Source organism: Megascapheus bottae, chromosome 25, assembly GCF_031878675.1.
Source record: "Megascapheus bottae isolate mThoBot1 chromosome 25, mThoBot2.hap1, whole genome shotgun sequence".
In the NCBI taxonomy this organism is placed as follows: domain Eukaryota; kingdom Metazoa; phylum Chordata; class Mammalia; order Rodentia; family Geomyidae; genus Megascapheus; species Megascapheus bottae.
Window position 1 is genome coordinate 15,744,432 of NC_143533.1, and position 17,118 is coordinate 15,761,549.

At 37.9% G+C, this 17,118-nt stretch overlaps 1 protein-coding gene and 1 long non-coding RNA gene across 5 annotated transcripts in view; one reads left to right on the forward strand and one right to left on the reverse strand.

Moving 5' to 3' along the window:
- Wdr72 (WD repeat domain 72) overlaps window positions 1–13,390 on the forward strand; it is a 176,730-nt gene extending 163,340 nt beyond the window's left edge. Inside the window, exons 20-21 of the mRNA XM_090358381.1 lie at window positions 5,714–5,818; window positions 10,867–13,390. Of these exons, the coding sequence (XP_090214507.1) occupies window positions 5,714–5,818; window positions 10,867–10,922 (161 nt within the window). The 3' untranslated portion in view covers window positions 10,923–13,390. The remainder of the gene's footprint in view (window positions 1–5,713; window positions 5,819–10,866) is intronic.
- LOC150046454 (uncharacterized) overlaps window positions 1–17,118 on the reverse strand; it is a 130,636-nt gene that overhangs the window by 596 nt on the left and 112,922 nt on the right. Inside the window, exons 2-5 of one of the 4 annotated variants that reach the window (XR_016539689.1) lie at window positions 13,426–13,623; window positions 4,957–5,035; window positions 2,369–2,489; window positions 407–586 (exon numbers count right to left, since the gene is read on the reverse strand). This is a non-coding gene — a long non-coding RNA (uncharacterized LOC150046454). Of the gene's footprint in view, window positions 1–406; window positions 587–2,368; window positions 2,490–2,687; window positions 4,758–4,956; window positions 5,036–6,804; window positions 6,909–13,425; window positions 13,624–17,118 lie in introns of those variants that run through there. The other 3 variants (XR_016539691.1, XR_016539690.1, XR_016539692.1) reach the window with 3 other exon arrangements.

A 17,118-nucleotide genomic window follows, 5' to 3' on the forward strand; every position in this document is an offset into this window, starting at 1 on the left:
AAGCCCGACTTTGAGGGTTTACCCTTAAAATTGCAAGTGAAATTAATCATTGCTTTTTTCATTCTTCAAAATCCCTATTGGCAGTTTCCCCCTAGTCATTTGGTACGTTCTCTCTCTCTCTCTCTCTCTCTCTCTCTCTCTCTCTCTCTCTCTCTCTCTCTCTCTCTCTCTCTCTCTCTCTCTCTCTCTCTCTTTCTTTTTTTTTTGCCAGTGTGGCTTGAACTCAGGGCTTGATCACTGTCCTTGGACTTTTTTTTTTCCTTGAGGCCAGAGCTCTACCACTTGAACCTGGGTCTTTATGCATACATGCTAGGCAGGCACTCTACCACTAGGCCAAACTCCTGGCCCCAAGTTCTCTTATGTACTTATTTTGTGTCTTGCAGTACACCAGAGGCATAGTTCTTACTGCTTAGCAGCCTAACCAAAGGAGCTGGCTGCTCAGGTGTCTTGATAAGATTTCGACATTTGAGAGCAATGTAGAGGTATTGTAGATTTGGTCAACAACAGGCACTTCTTTCTCATTCACCATTTTCTTCCTCCAAATTTGTTGGGTGATCCAGCTAGACTCTTCACCTATAGAAGTAAGCTATGGGCATATTATGAACAAATCAATACTTCATTTCTGTATGTCTGAGTAAAACAGCAAAGTTTACACAACTAGGCAAGGTTGCCAGTGTAACAGCCACTTCACAGCATTTTTCAAAATTCACTTCTTAAAAAGTACATCATCCTGAAGCAACTTGTACTGGAAAATATCAGATAATCTGTACATACATGCAAGATGATGGCAAAAACTCGTATTATTAGTCATGAAGATGAATTAAATACATATTTTTCTTTTAAGCATTTCTGATTTCTTTTTCCAGTTTACAGTCCACACTGAGGAAAACTGAAATCTGGCACAGGTGGTAGCTATTGCCATTTAGATATGATTAAATCATCCTGCCACTTGATTATCTCAGTAGATACATACTGTTTAAAGCAGGGGTAATATATACATAGTTATTTGTCTACACATGCTTTTCTGATAAGAAATCTTGTTTATGAAATTGTTATCACTAATTCTCTTCAAGAAGTATGCTTCTTTTTAATTTTAAATGTACTTCAGGGTTTGTGTGTGGGTGGGTGGGCGTATGTGTGATCTGCCAGTTTTGTGTTAGCATTCACTTCTACTTGAATTTTCTTTCTTTTCTATTGGGATACAATTTTTACTGTACTTAAGGTTCACATTCAGACTGGGAAAAGTTTCCAGTAGGAAACATGTGTGGCTGTGGCCACCATTTTGAGCTAGAAGATCTGAATGTGGTTCTTCCATTCCATAGAGCCTGACCTCTACAACATTTTTGTGCCCTTGATTAATAAGTGATTAAAAATTCTGTCTGATCTTTATCTGGTGCTATGGTAGTTTTCCCCATTTATTTGGCAAGTTTCCTAATTTCTGTATCTTATTAATGATTTTTCTATAAATATCCCCTTTACTTCAAAATGTCTTTACATATGATGAATGAATTTCTTGTAAATCATTCAGCTTCATTGTATTGAAAACATTATTTGGAGCTCCAAATTTTTTTCTCATAGAATGAATTGTTTGGATTATCAGTGGTCTAACTCAAAAGATCATGAACTGATGGTGAAAGTGGATAATGATGCACTGATGGTAAAAGTGGATAATGACTCCATTCTTTTCCTGTGGCTTTTCTCTTGGGGATATTTCTTAATCTTTGCTGGGTAGGCCTAGCAAATGCCATGTTTCTACAAATGATGAAAAAAGGAAAGAGGAAGTTTTAAAGGATAACTGAAGCGATAGTAGCAGAAGGGAGTGGAGGGAGGAGCATTACCACTGACTCTGCTACCAGAGTCAGTGGGTCATTGGGTCATTGTGAATCCTCACAAGGCCGTCTGGAGAGAGTTTTAACCATCCGGAACCACTTAAGATCTCACAGAATTATTTTTAAAGGTTTTCTGAATAAACATCCACATGACGCAGATGAGCCCTAGCCACTGCAGGTATAGAGACGTTTAGGACACTGGCCTGAGATGCTGATGATAACAGGTGTGTGAGGAGAGCATGGAAGGCTCAGCACTGTATTGCTGGTCAAAGTCCAGAAAGTTTTTGTTTCTGGTTCCCTGCCCTGCAAATATAGACCGTTTCAGCATCCGTTACGAATGAGACACACAGCTGATTTCAAGCTTACAATGAGCCTAACAATCATTTGCACTGTATTGATATCAAAAAATACCTCTCTGGCAACCTCTACAAGTACCTTCAAAAACTTCTGAAAATATCCAAGAACTTTAGTGATGAGCTACAAATGGACTTGGGTATTGATAAATAAAAGTCAATATGTATAGTGAAAGGACAACTTACTGTGATAAATGGGCCCACCATCAGTAAAGATCACATTATTGACTATCTAGGACCAGGAAAAACCTGTCTATAGTTGACTTCCACAGGTGAGAACTAGCCAACAACATCAATTGTGGAAAAGCTGAAAGAGACAAGGGGGATTCATTAAAACACCACATCAGCAGCAACACCAGCGTATACATCTGTGGCACTAGGCCAACAGATTTCCTTAGCCATGCTTATATTCATTTACACCTTTTTTTAAAATGTGAATTAGTTGTCTTTGAGTTTCTCATAATCCCTTAAAGAGTTCCAGTTCAAATTTCATCTCTGTACTTACTGCAGAGAATTCTCCTCTGCCAAAATGAAGTGCACACTGTGCTTGGAATGTGGTCTCCAATGCATGTATTAGTTAAATTCATGGCACTTCGACTAGATCACAAGTCATGTGCGGGTACGTTAACATTCCTTCATTTCTTTCTCCCTTGTGGTATAGCATAGCGCTCTACCCATAATAAGCAGTCGATCAATATTTGTTGATTTCACCAGTTTTGAAATGATTCATTAGCAAAGCCTTGGTCACACATCATGTCAGAGTTAATGATGAAACATCACAGGAAGCACCCAAAAGAACAATCGCAAGGATTAGCTTTTCAACACACAAACAAAAAAAAAGTAGCATGGCAGTAATTAACCTCTCCAAAGCCTATGCCTCCACATGACATGATGTCATCGTTTCTATAGTGTGCTTAATTGAATGCTTTATGAACTGTAGAGTAAAAAAGGACAAATGTACCACTTAAAATTTGGGAGAACACCTGTAATTTAGCAAGATGTCTGAATAACCACCTCTAACACTTCCAAAAATGAGAGATGGAGGCAAAAACCGCAGGTTACACACAACTGTGAGAGTTTATAGCTACACTGACATCTAACTTCCTAGCTCTCTCGTGAGATTAGATACATCATTTTATCCTGCATCTGCTTTACTTGGTTGTAACCATTTCTAATAACATGGACAATAATCTGTTGTTTTAATGCCATATTCTCTTCTCTTTTGAGGTCTTAGATTTAAATGTTTGGTATTAGCAGGAATAAACAAATGAATGGATGGAGGAAAGTATTAAATTATGAAAGAATAACATACTGGCTGACAAGTATAATACATTTACTCAGACAGATAGAGGTGCTACCCCATTGGCTTTTACTAAAAGATTTAGCTACATAATTGATTCCCTATTATAATTCAGAAAGTGAGTAAGAGAGATATATAGAGATAATAAACTCATTAAACAAGCCAGGAAATTTTGACCATTATAGTAGTTTTCTGCAGCTTTGATGCATTTAACTATTCCACTCAAACATCCCACAAGAATCTATGGATTCAAAAAAATAATCTATAAATATGATTTAAGCTGAGGAAAATTAAATTAAAGGCAGCTTTATCCATGATTACTTAGGCCATGCATGCCTCTCCTTCTGAATCACAGACCATAAAGCACATTGCCATTTACAAATATGCATCTGTGGCATTAAGTGAACAGATTTAACAGAACGATAATTGAAAGCACATATCCTCTTGGGTTAGCTGGACATCTAGCCTAGATCCTTTGCTTTAGTCCTGTGTTAATTCATTTATCTTACAGATCCTCTGAGAATAGCTTCTGTGGTCCAGGCCCTGGTAAACACTGAAAAATGAATGAAACAGATGTAACATCTATTTTGCTTTTAAAATTATCTTTTTAAAGAATTATATGAGTGGTAGGGGAGGCTGGGATGTAGGTCAGTGGCAAAGGCTTGCCTAGCAAGTGCAACCTTCTGGGTTCTATCCCCAGTACCGAAAAAGACAAAAAAAAAAAAAAGAATTGTGTATGTGTGTGCGTGCGTGCAGAAGTACTTGATTGATATTGTTGCTGAGAATTTTCTGCAATAAGCATATATATATATATATATATATGGACATACTCATATACATTTTCCCCTAAACAAAAGGTTTCTGAGAACCACCGAAAGCCTAGTATGTTTCCACCAGACCAAGTCGTTTCTGTGTCGTATGAGGGCTGGTGATACTGTCTGGAGGGAATATTCGACCAGAATTACATTAGCAGTCTCCTCTAAAGTGTGTCTGTGTGGGCCTCGGGGTATGACTACTAGAACTGCACATGCGCCATTAAAGCGAGCAGAGGAGTGTGGCAGGTGTGGCCACTGCTAAGGCACCCTGTGTGGCTCCTGGCATGAAGCAGCAGTGTCTCCGGATGCCATGCTGCTTCTCTCATCGCCTAAGGAAGGTTTCATAACAATGGCCCTGTGCCAGCAAACAGATTTCCTGTTTGACTTCTGTAAAGGTCTATTTTGGTTATTGTTTATTTATTGCTTATAAGTATGGTGTGTGTGTGTGTGTGTGTGTGTGTGTGTGTGTGTGTGTGCTGCTGTTCACTACAAGAACTTATATTGCATTGCATTCCACCATGCTCAGTGTGCAAGTGTGTGGCTGCCTGTGCAGGTGTGTTCACACTTCCGCTTCGCATTAGTGTGACATAATATGTATGATTAGAGGCTTGTCTTACCTGTTTTGATTCCTTAAATTCCTTCAGGAAGACAATGCTTACCTTACCCAACAGACTGCTAGGAAAAATAATAATGTGGAAAGGTGTAACTTCCAGAGGTAACCAAGACCACGTATCACACCTGTGGGAAATGCAGAAATTAGGGTCTGTTGCTTAAACACAGTGAGTGTAATATGCTTAGAGGGAAATTTAGACTTCTGTACGTACTTCTGTTTCTGGACATAATTCCCAACCAGGAAACACTGCCACCTGGAAGCCATTGAAAAACAGGCAGTTCACAATTCCAGCCCTTTGTATTTACCTAGTATTCTAAGATTTCTTTGGTGTTTGGTACTGTATTTAATGCAAGAACCAAAACGAATACCAAATGTTCACTAGCTGTGATCTGTGCAGCAAAAGGAAGCCCTGTCACCAGGGAAGAGCTCATCTGTCTAATGGAGTAGTCTGATGTTCTTCTCTGAGTCCTGTTGCCATTAATTGACTACACTGTTTTAGATTTATGCACTAAAATTACGATTTCTACTTCTGAAGGCATCACTTTGTTACTTGGTAGCTTTTAAGCTGATGCTATGGACTTATTTTTCTTCTAAGATAAAGTCACATCTATAGATTTTGCAACTAATTGCATGTCTGCCAATAAATACTTAGAGGATACATTTTATTTCAATTTATTATTTGTGTTTACACAGCAGGTCCCTAGAAACAATCTGTGGGACTGAAATGTTCTAATGGTGTTTACTACTACTTATTCATCCTCCTCTTTGTCTTTCCTTTCTTTCTGCCTTGCTCTTTTTAATAGCTCTAGTCTGTCTGGTCAAGCATGACAGCAACTCAAACTCGGCAAACTTCCAAGATGGTGAGGACATGCCTGACAGATGTGTCTTAGAAGAGTCTGAGAGTCCAGGTGAAAGCCATTTAAAAATAGTCAAGTATAAAATGATAAATTTGACACAGCTTTGGGGTCCTTGTGAGGGGACTGGGGAGAGAGGACATTGTGATGCAGTTTTCTCTTAGCAGCTGCACTGTCAAATTAATGGTCACCTCCAGAGGTCACGCTGTGGAGCTGTTATCTTTTCCTCTTTCATCAAGAATTCAGTTGGAAGAAATACAAAGGCTTTATGACTGAGAAGGGAAGCTGACACTATTAGTTCATTATCATCAATTTTAAGCTTAACTGGTTAATACACGCAGAGATCGGAAACCAGGGAAATGTTGGCATTTTTAAATGTTTCAACTAATGAGATCTAGCAAGACTCAGGGAGAAGTGGCCAGAGTAGAGAAATTGTGTCAGCATTACAATTTTTGTTTTGGCTTGACAGGAATGGATGTTTTCAAAGAAGAGAAAATGGTAACCCATGGTCATCCCATAAAATAGACTCAATGCCAGAGTATGCTTCTGTTTCCTTTGTGGAAAGAACAAACAAAAATACTGGAGGGTTGCAGCCAGAAAGATGGAGCATCGATTTTGTTGTTGCTGCTTTGAAGCATGCCTAATTTTTAATGAGTACTTAGTTTTTAAAAACCTTGTGAAAGCCGAATGCCATTCCTGAATCATTACAAAGCCCTAAGATGCTCAAAGGTGTCCATTATCATGAAAGACAGAGTCACAAGACCTACCCCTCTCACACCAGGAATATTGCTCTTTCCAGTATTATCTGGCAGTTGTGTACTCTCTGTACTCTTTGTGTATCATATTTTTGATTCATCCTCTCTGTGGCCTGTCAGCTTAGTTAAGAGATTTCCAAATCTCGTTGCCTTTGCTGACAGGGGCAGCTGCAAACAGTCCCCTGATCCTTCCCCGAGGAGAGCTACTGAGATTTAATTTTCAGTGAAAGGTCCAGCCTGCAATCTATGTCAGGTCCCCTAAGTCATCTTAGAACCCCAACAGACCAGTGGTGATGGCATTGTATATCAGTCCCCGCTATGCTGCTGAGATTCCTCAGAAGTTGAGCCACTGCTGGGCGCCCAAGCTCAACCAAACTTCAGCCTTGGGATCCCATGGCACAGGGCTGTTGAGCAATCACAAACATTTGTAATGAATGAGTTAGCTCCTACCCCTACCATCATAGCCAGAAAGTATTGATCAGTTTCACTGGAAAGGTGAGAGGGTAAAGGAAGAAATAAATTTCCATGACAATTATTTTAAAATGACTCTTAGTTTTAAACTAAAATTAACTAAATCTGACTAGGTTTTTTTGAAGTGTCTTAGGGTAAATCTTTCCTACCAACCAGTTATTCAAGCAATAAAAGCCATGAGTCAGGTGTTTACCTAAATGCTTGCTGTTTTTGACAAAAACACTTCAGCATTTTACTACTTCGAGAGTAGAATTTTCATCTTCTCATAATATGGTCTGTAGAGTTGGGTTCAAGAGTAGCTAGCATGTACTACCTGACTGATGCAAAGGACAATTTAAAAAAAAAAAGGTTAATTAGAAAACATAGGTGCTGATAATCACAACTTAGGAAGAAGTGAATACTCTTCCAGACATCGGACATCATTAAACTGGTAATAAAGAATGAATTACTCTGGCTTTTCCCTCTGTCCATTCCTGCATTTTAAGATATCTCGCCTTATAGGCCTAGAAACCTCTGGAGGGTTCACTACTGGTCTCACTGCCTTCCACTGAGAATTTGTGGCTTGGTTGTCATGGAGACATCGTATTTCTCCAAGAATTGCTCATATTGATCCGTGGCCAGGCGTAAATGGCCAAGCGAGTGTGAGGAATAAAGGGGGCTGGGCAGCCCTATAAAAATGACCAAGGCTTGGGGGTTGGAAATAAGCTCATAGCAAACACTTAGGTAAAAAGAAAAAAGCAGTTTTGTTTTGTTTCAGGATTTCTTTCTGCACTTTGGACCATTGTCTTCTTTCAGCGTGAACTGAAAGAAACTTGTTAGTCACTTGTCATGTCAGATCTTTGGTGCTTGTCCTGCCTGACACAGCTGTCAGCCTTCCAGCTCTGTGCAGTTCAGGGACACACAACAAAGAGGCAGTGACATGAATTATTTATTGCTCCTTGTGTGGATAAAATTCTGTGATAAGAAATTAAGACACTTCTGACAGAGGTGCTTGTTTCCTAAGAAAGATTTTGATGAGACCATGCATTTCCCTGAAGTAGAAATATTTGGTAGGCAGAGTTCTTAGAATAGAGAGGATAGTAGGCTTTGTGTCTTGTTTGAATTTGGTGGTAAAGAAGACTTTTTTTTGAAGTATAAAAATATGATTGCCCACTTTTAAAGATCCGATTCTTACAAATATAGGGGCCCCCAAATGCTAGCTATTATTCTAGTGATTTAACTACCAGAGTGAGAGGTATTTCTCTGGAAAAATTACCTTCCTTTGGGAAGGTGTCATTAAGCTAGTAGAGGCATTTCATCCTGTAGCTAAAATAAACTGTATTAGTATATCCTTTACATATTCATTCCTCTATAGAGAAAAGAATGCATGCAAATCTAAATACATAGGTCTTACCATTTTCAGCTGGAGTCTCACTACTCCTTTAAAATTCCTTTTAACCTTTCCACATACAGGGCAAAAATCCTCCAGTTACAGAGTTCAATGTAGTTAAATAGTTTCTATGCAGTGCTATGACTAACATACTAATAAGTACAGCATTTATATAACTAGACGAACATCACACAGAAAATAAAAACAAATCATTTTTCCATTCAAACACAATACAAGAAAATGACTTCTTGAATTGTTCTTTCTAGCTTTTTCTTTGCGTATCCTCTAACCATCATTTTACTTTAGTTATAGCTTCATATTGAAAATGTCAATTCACTTTCATCCACAGAAGGCAAGAGAGACACTGAAACACAGAAAAATTAAATTAGGCCTTTGAAGAGTTGGAGCTAGGTAGCTTCTAAAGATCATTAATAAAAGCACATTTCTGAAATTTGTATAAAATGAGATGGACCAGGTTAAGAAAAAAATCTTAGAGCACAATGGGTTTTGAACTCACTGGAGAGATTCTTTTTTCCCTTGACTTCCCTCCTTCTCCAGCACTGTGCTGACCAGGCTGGTCCATTTGAAAATAAGCTACAGTCTGCATATAGGTCACAACTTAATGCCTGCAGGAGTGGATGTTCACCTGCTCTCTAGAGTGCTGTACCTTATTCCTCATGCCATTGTGATTGCTTTATTGGTTCAAGCTGTATACCCAGGTGAGTGACTGGAGTCCATTAAGGTTGGCAAAGCACCTTTAGAGACCAGAGCATTCCTGTTACTTTGACCCAGCTAGTGAACCTGGAGGTCTTCTCTGATGGGGAAACGAATCCCTCACTAGTGTCTTTCCTTTGGAATAATTCATTAGCAAAGAGTTTTGACTCATAAGTGAATCCCAGATTGGAGTTTCTATCTTAAACTCTCTGAAGTCTGCTTGCTCCTTCGCTGGCACTATACGTTCCTGAAACCTGAGGGAATAACAGATGTCTAGTAATAGAAGAACCAAGACAACATCACGAACTTTAAGCTCCATTTGCATTTGCACTTGTGTGTGTGAGGGATTTTAGTGCCATTTGGGTTTTCTTTTCTTGGCTCTTCAAAGCCTGTTTGCTTGTAAGATGTCTTCACAAAAAATAGTATAGTTGAGTAAACATCTTGTTATCTGTTGGCTTTAGTCTCCAGAATAAAGAACTCAGTGTCTTTCATCTTTGCATTCAAAATGATTTAAAAAACACATAGTGCAACATTTCACATTTTTATGCAAGTATTGATGTAAGACAGTGAGCCTTTATCACTTTATTGGCTTGGAAAATTAAGACTTTTATTTCCTTCTGTTCTGGGGACATGCAGCTGAAAGAGTAGTGGCAAGAAAGATCTTGGAAATACCAAAAAACTGCATTCATATAAAGTTTCACATCAGTCCTGACGTAGCTGATAATCAGTATGCATTCTGCCATTAACAGAGCATTTTAGTGGCTTTTACGTAGCACGTTATGTGTGCGGATCTATATACATCATTGTCAATCAATACTACATTTGCATGAATCTGATGAACAAAACTAGATTTCTCAATTTCCAGAGGACAAATACATTGTGAAAGGCCAGAGTGGATTTTTTTTCCTGTTACTATTCTGGCTCATGAATCACCAGCAAAAACCAGGTAACAGAAAGTAGGACAGATCTGGGACTGGAGTGCTGGAGATGGCTGATGATGATGCATGAAGCAGAAAAATGCGGCCTGTATGAGCAACCCATCCATCATAGCCATCGAGAACACACTTCTTACGGCTGCTGCTAGACAAAAAATGTTCCAAAAGAAAACGATTTCAAATGGCAGAGCACAAGCTCTATTCCTCTGATCATACTTAACAGTATCATTATTATTTAACAATATCATTTTCTATTTCAAAGGAATAAAAAAATTGTACATATACAAATACAACTCTTCAATTTAGATAATGGTATTTAATTAAGTTATAATGCTCCAACTGCTTTGATAGTCAAATTATTTTAAAGCCAACCATTAACCAGCCAGAGACTCGTGTTCCATTGCCGAGCCATGCCTCTGTCTAGCAAGAATAAGGCCCTGACTTAGAACCCCAATACTTCCAACAAAGATAGTCACACAAATAGTTTAACAAATAAACAGCATTTTGATTGTTTACCTCATCTAATATACAAGATTTGACTGAAGTGGGAATCATGGGCTGCTTAAAGCCCATAATTGTTCTTAAAGAATAATTAGATTACCCGGAATATTACAAACTAAATATCTTGCTTGAAACTGTCATCTTAGCAATTAAAAATAGCATGTTAATAACATGTGCAATTAAAATGTATCTACCTAGTGTATAATGCAAAAGTATTTACTATATAGTTATTTTATTTCAAGAGGGAAAATAAACGTACATTCTAAGCTATGCTTTTACTCTTTCTGCCTTCATTTCCTCAACTATCCTATAGTTCACCATATAACCCAGATAATCTGTCTCTTTTATTCTTTCTAGGTCAACTAAGACGCCACCCATGGATAGCAAAAGTGTGTTCCTGCAAGATGTGCTAAGTGGAACTGAACTAGAGACTTTGGATCTAAACAGATGAAGAAACTCACACATGCCATTTGTTCATGATAGAACAAAAGCAATGTTGTTACTGTTCTGTAAGGAGATGGATATTATTTTAGTCAGTGTGCATTTGAAGAAAATACCCAAATCTAACTCTAGAAAAATCACAAAGTCATTCTACATCCCTCCTTATTGTATGAATATTTTCAACAAGAAATGCCAGTCCACAGGCACAGAAAAGCACTACTTTAGAATCGCTATTTTTGAGTTTCTGAAGCACATATGAGAAGCCTAAAAACCAGTATAAAAACACAACACCACATGTAATGTTGCTTGAGGGTATTTCAGTTGAAAATACCATTTTGATTTGTGAGGTTAGGACAGTTTGTCTTAGTAAATGCCTTAATTCAGACCAATCAGTGAACTAAATCTCACCCCTAAGCATGAAATGTTGTCAACAAATAAGTAGCTCCATTTAGTCATCAATTAACCCAAATAAGTGACACACACAGGATAACAGGGACCCGCCTTGAGCAGTCTCATTAGTTTGCACTTCTAATGACATTGAGGCTGACGTCCTGAGTTACAGGGTGATGCTGTTGGCCATACAGATGTGATCTAGAGAAGGGAGCCTACTCACAACACACCACAGTTGATTCTTATTAGGTTTAAACTCATGTGTCTTTTCCCCAGAGTCTTGACTAGCAGTAATTATAAAATTAAAATATCCAGAGTGATATAAATAGGAATTGACATAAAGTGCCCATCTATTAAGGCCTTCAGTAACTTATTTTCTGCAATTTATATTGTATGGTTCTTCAATTTGTAGAACAGTCATCAAGTATTGTTAATGTACATATATTTTGAATCCAAATATGGTCCTAATCATAGGAGAGTGAAAAAATTACTAAATGTATGTTATGTAGCTCTCTCTACCAAAGGTAGTCCACACCACTTTAACTCAGTAAACATTTTTGAAGACAGCCTCAGGTCCTGTGTCAGGATGCAGGGAGCTGTGGGGAACGAGCTATGTAGCTGAGGGTGTAGACGATACCTATGTCCTCTTTTCAAGTTCCCACTCCCTTTCTGCCCCCATCCCCCCATTTAATGTTTCATTATAGAAGATTAGAGAATTGCTTAAATCTCTCAAATAGAGAAGTAAGTAATGGAAATGGCACAGTTACCTACGCCTTAGGACATGGTTGACCTAAATGGCTATATTAGAATATAGATTCTTTCAAACTGAAAATTTCATACTCTTTTGTTTCCTAGAATATAATGTCCCTGCCTAAAATCACGTGAGTTATACTTAGGAAATGATGTTATTAATATGAGTAATTGTGCTAAGGTGGGAGCCTCTGGAGATTGGCATACATTTTCCCCGTTGTGAAACAGCCAAAGCCACTTGAAGTACAGGGAGGTGAGAAGGTAGGTGAGACTGGGGGTTTTCTGGCATGCCACGAGCTGGCTGTCATGCACATTTCTAGAAATAGCCTCAAAATCATTTTGAGTAGGGGAACTATCAAGTAAGTAAGTTACCTAAAGTGGAAATTTTAAGGGGTTAAATTTCACTGTGCTTATTGAAAATAATCTTGGGCTTGCTTGGCTGGTGCTGTGTCACATATTTAGTCCTGGGTTTTGCTGATTATTATATGGGGTCTCATGAACTTTTCTACTAAGATGCTTCCTTGGAAGTTATGATTGCAGGTCTGAGTTACTGGTGCCTGGGTCAACAGTAGTTTTAACCCTTAGTATTTTTAAAAACTAGTTTTACTTAGTTATTGTTCCTAGCATTACTTTCAGGTCTACAGTACCCAATATTTAATCCTTAGTATTTTATGATATCCCCAGTGATAGGAAATTAGAAATGGAATAACCCTTACTTTACTAAATAGGAGTCTTAATCATATATTTTTCATATATGATCACATAAAATCACTCAAAATTTTAAACTTACTAAATAAGTTTAATTGTATCAATGTCATTACTGGAAACAGACACCATTTGTAACTATCAAAACATTTAACTTCTAACAAAGAGAGTCTGAGAGATTCAAATTATACTACTTTATATGCAACTTTATATACAAGTGTATTTGTGACACAAATCTACTGATTTGTTTTAAACCATTTTCTTTGTATTATCTTGCCTTATGTTCAATATATTTCAGTAATTTGTGTCGTGAGGAAACTTGAAGTAGCAAGTTGTAACAGAACTAAGCAGATTCGAATCCTTAGCACCACAACTAGAAAATCTAAAGTGATTTCTTGACTAGGTGCTTGCCCTTTTGCACAACTGGGCTTAAATAACCAGTGGATTCATTTTTACCAGTAAACATGTTTGCTTCTAGTTTTTCTGTCATTTTAACAATGAATTTATTAAAAAACAATCTTGGGTTGCTTTTTTGTAATCATCCACATGAACTTTATCAATGTACGCATCTATAAAGAGTGTCTATCCTAAGCAATTTTCAAGTGTGTAAGCTTGGGTTCTTTTACTTACGGTCACAGTGCACGTTAGCTGTGCTGTATGCTGTGTGGACGTGAATCTGGAAGGCAGGCAGGGCTAAGGGCTTTACTGCATGTGTTCATGCAGCTCAGCCTTCTCACAACTTTGTTTTCTCAACCACATAGAAGTTTCCTCCTTAGGGCCATCCAGGGCTGCTTTATGAGAGTGTTTATGGACAGCAGGGTGAACACTCTAAACAATTCAAATGTAAGATAAACATGAATACAATTAGAGAGGTGACCTTAGGCTTCAAACATTCTCTTGTTGTTCTAGAAACTAAGGGAATGATACTTGGGACATGTCACTGTTAGAAGAGTAATACTTAGAAAAATGGTCGGAATTTTTTAGCTAACTCTAGATAATAGCATTTGAGGTAATATGTATTTCCTTATATGCCTTTTTAATTTTTTTCCTAGTTATTTAAGTCAATATTTTAGAAAAGACTGTTTCTCCTCAGTCTTAAAACACACATTGTAATAATCGACTTTATAAATCATGTGTTTAAAATGGTTCAGATGATATTCCTACTGATTTGAAAGCCTGATTTTCACGGAATGTACTCATAACTTTAAAATTTTTGTATTGCAGATATTTTAATTACACAATTATAAATCCTTTTATTCTTTTTTTTTGTCAATCATGGGGTTTGAACTCAGGGCCTGGGCGCTGCCATCCGAGCTCTTTTTGCTCAAGGCTAACACTTTACCACTTTGAGCCACAGCACCACTTCCTAAACCCTTTTATTCTGCACAACATATCGTCTCATATGTATGTACATACAAATACACACACACACACACACACACACGTGTGTGTGTATATATATATCCCGAAGTTGGGTGGAATCTCCGAAAAAAAAGTCACTGCTTTCTTGATACCTAGCAAATTTTAAGCTTTTCCAACAGTATAACAAAACACGAACTTGCTGGAGTGGATGGTTTTCCCGTGAAATTCAACAGTTTTGTGTACAGTGGGTTTTTCCCAGGCCACTTTGACAACAAGGATCCTAGAGATGGAACATGGGGCAAGGAGAAACCAGAGGTGAGCATGTCTCCAGCACAAAGTTTCCTAGGCACTGGGAACTCTGGCCCAACGTGGGCTTCCCAGAAAGTGGCAGGCAACATCTACTCCCCTTAGAGAGGGGACAGGGCGAGCCTGTCCTGCTGTTGCTCTTTTCTTATCTTCATTCTAGCCTTCTCAGATCTCATCTTAAACTTTTTGATAGCATAGATTTTTGCGGTAGTTTTTTAAACACAAATATTGTACTAAAATGTTAATCAGGCTTATTCTGGTTTTATTTTTTAAAGGATTGTGACAGTCACACCATTTCTAGTATAGTGATTGACACAAATACTAACAAATGTGTATTTTAAAGCCATGTGAAACTAAATCCACAAACCATTAAAAGCATTGGGAATGACTTACTTGTTGAATTGTACAACAAGGGAGAATGTTCAACTGAGATGGGCCTTTTGATATTCTCTTCCAAATGCCTTTTTTTGTTATAAAGTACATGTTTTCTGGTCATCAACTGCAGAGGTGGTGATGATTTTCTTTCAAGGTTGCAAGAGTTTTGTTTTTTGTTTTTTTGCCAGTCCTGGGTTTGAGCGCAGGGCCTGAGCACTATCTTTTAACTTTCTCAAGTCTATTGCTCTACCACCTGAGCCTTATCACCACTTGCGGCTTTTTTCTATTTATGTGGTACCGAGGAATCAAACCTGGGTCTACCACTAGGCCAAACCCCCAACCCCAAGTTGCAAGCTTTTTCTTCACAGTAAATTAGTCCCATGTCTAATACACCCTGAATCTAAAACTGTTAAGTGCCAAATGACAACAAAATGCCAATATTTATAACATTACGTAAAGGCAATAATTAGTTGGCACATGCTTCCAAAACCCATCATTTACTCATTAGCAGTCATTTTAATTGCAATTATCTATAAAGTCATCAATTGGTTTTTCGATCTTGTCTGTGTATATCTAAGCCTTACAAATGGAAAATTGGGGTCTTGGGTGAAGTCTAAGATGGAAAGAAAACCTATGATAGTTCTTCTCTAAATTTAGGAAGCTTCTGAGATGTCAAGTTCTGCTGTGTCCACTACTGTTCCTATCTATTAAAAAGATACTTGTGTCTCTGAATATTTAATAATAGCTGAAACAAATGAAGAACTGTAAGAATTTCAGTAGATTTATCATCAATCAAGAAAGCACTGTTTTCCCTTTTTTCCCATTCTAAATTTTAGAATCTGCTAAGGAAAAGACAACAAAAACTCTAACCCAGTTAGATTATGCAGACAAAGCCTTGGGATTGAAGTTTCAATAGCAATTGTATGATAAAATTTTTCAGTGCTCAGACTATGTCAAATAAACAGTGCATTTCCAATAATCTAAAGCAAAATTGTTTGTTGTAATTTACAAAGAATTCAAGATAGAAAGTAAAAAAATATAAACATGTCACTAGGATAGGAGGAAAAGGAATGTTAGGATTTCCAGAGTATGTTTTCATGAATGTGCGCTATAACAGTGTGTACTGGAACAGGGGATGGTTTTTATTTGGTCTTCCTGCCATGTAGGTGGCAGCAACACACAACATTAGAAATTTTCTAATGTTTCTTAGCTCCCATCCCAAACACATTTTTGCTACCAAAAAAAAAAAGTCCTTGCGGAAGAGGTTTTAAAGTACAGAGACAAATTTTTCTGTGTCTGCACCTATCTCTAAAGCACTACTTTCAGGTTATGCTTAAAACAGTTCCCATAATGTGAAGACATTCATCATTTCCCTTAATACAAGTCATATTCTGCTCTTGTTCACATTGGTAGCATTAGGTTTCTGTTTATTTACTGCAACCTGACTTCCTTACTGTTCCTTTCTCTCAAAGAAAAAAGCAGGCAGCTATGCCTACAACCTGAACTTTAGGGGGGGAAAAGTGTATAATGCTATTTTTTTTCTCTAAACATCTAAGAATCCAGAGTGTCAGTACATGTGGAGAGATAGATTCCCTTAGTCTTGGAAATGAAGCCATTTTCTGTGATTGTCTTAACTAGAAGTGACTGAGTTAGTTCTGTGTGCAAATCAAATGAAGTGACTGAGCTAGTTCCCTGTGCAAATCTAATGAAAGTCCTGGCCACACATAGAGGCCCCAAGGGCACCTGAAAATGGAGCCAGAAGACCTGACCTTAGGCCACATGGGCTAAATCTGAGGTTGCTGACTTAAGTGTGCACAGGGTTCATGCAGTGAGGAGCTGTTTGCTCCCCTGAAATAACAGTATGCACATTGTGTAAGTTCTTCCTCTGTGTACTGGAAATTAATGGAAGAACAGTAGGATTTCTTTGGGTGTTTTGCCGGAACTGGTGCATATTGTAGCAGACATGGCAGCTTCTGTGAAAGCATGTCTATTGTCCCTGTAATATATAGGGTCAGTGTATTTGAAAAGCAAGAAAGGTGAAAAAGCGATTAAATCTCAAAGGTAAGAAAAGGTGAGAGGGAAGACTTTCTATCTAATTTACACCCCTTCTCACTTCTTTGGTTTTTCTTCATCCTGTATCTCTCCCCACATTGCATTACCTACAAGGTAATGGGAATGTTCTGAGAAATAGATCAGCCTTACAGCAGGATTAAGAAATACATGGTTGGGGCCGGGAGTTTGGCCTAGTGGTAGAGTGCTTGCCTAGCATGCACGAAGACC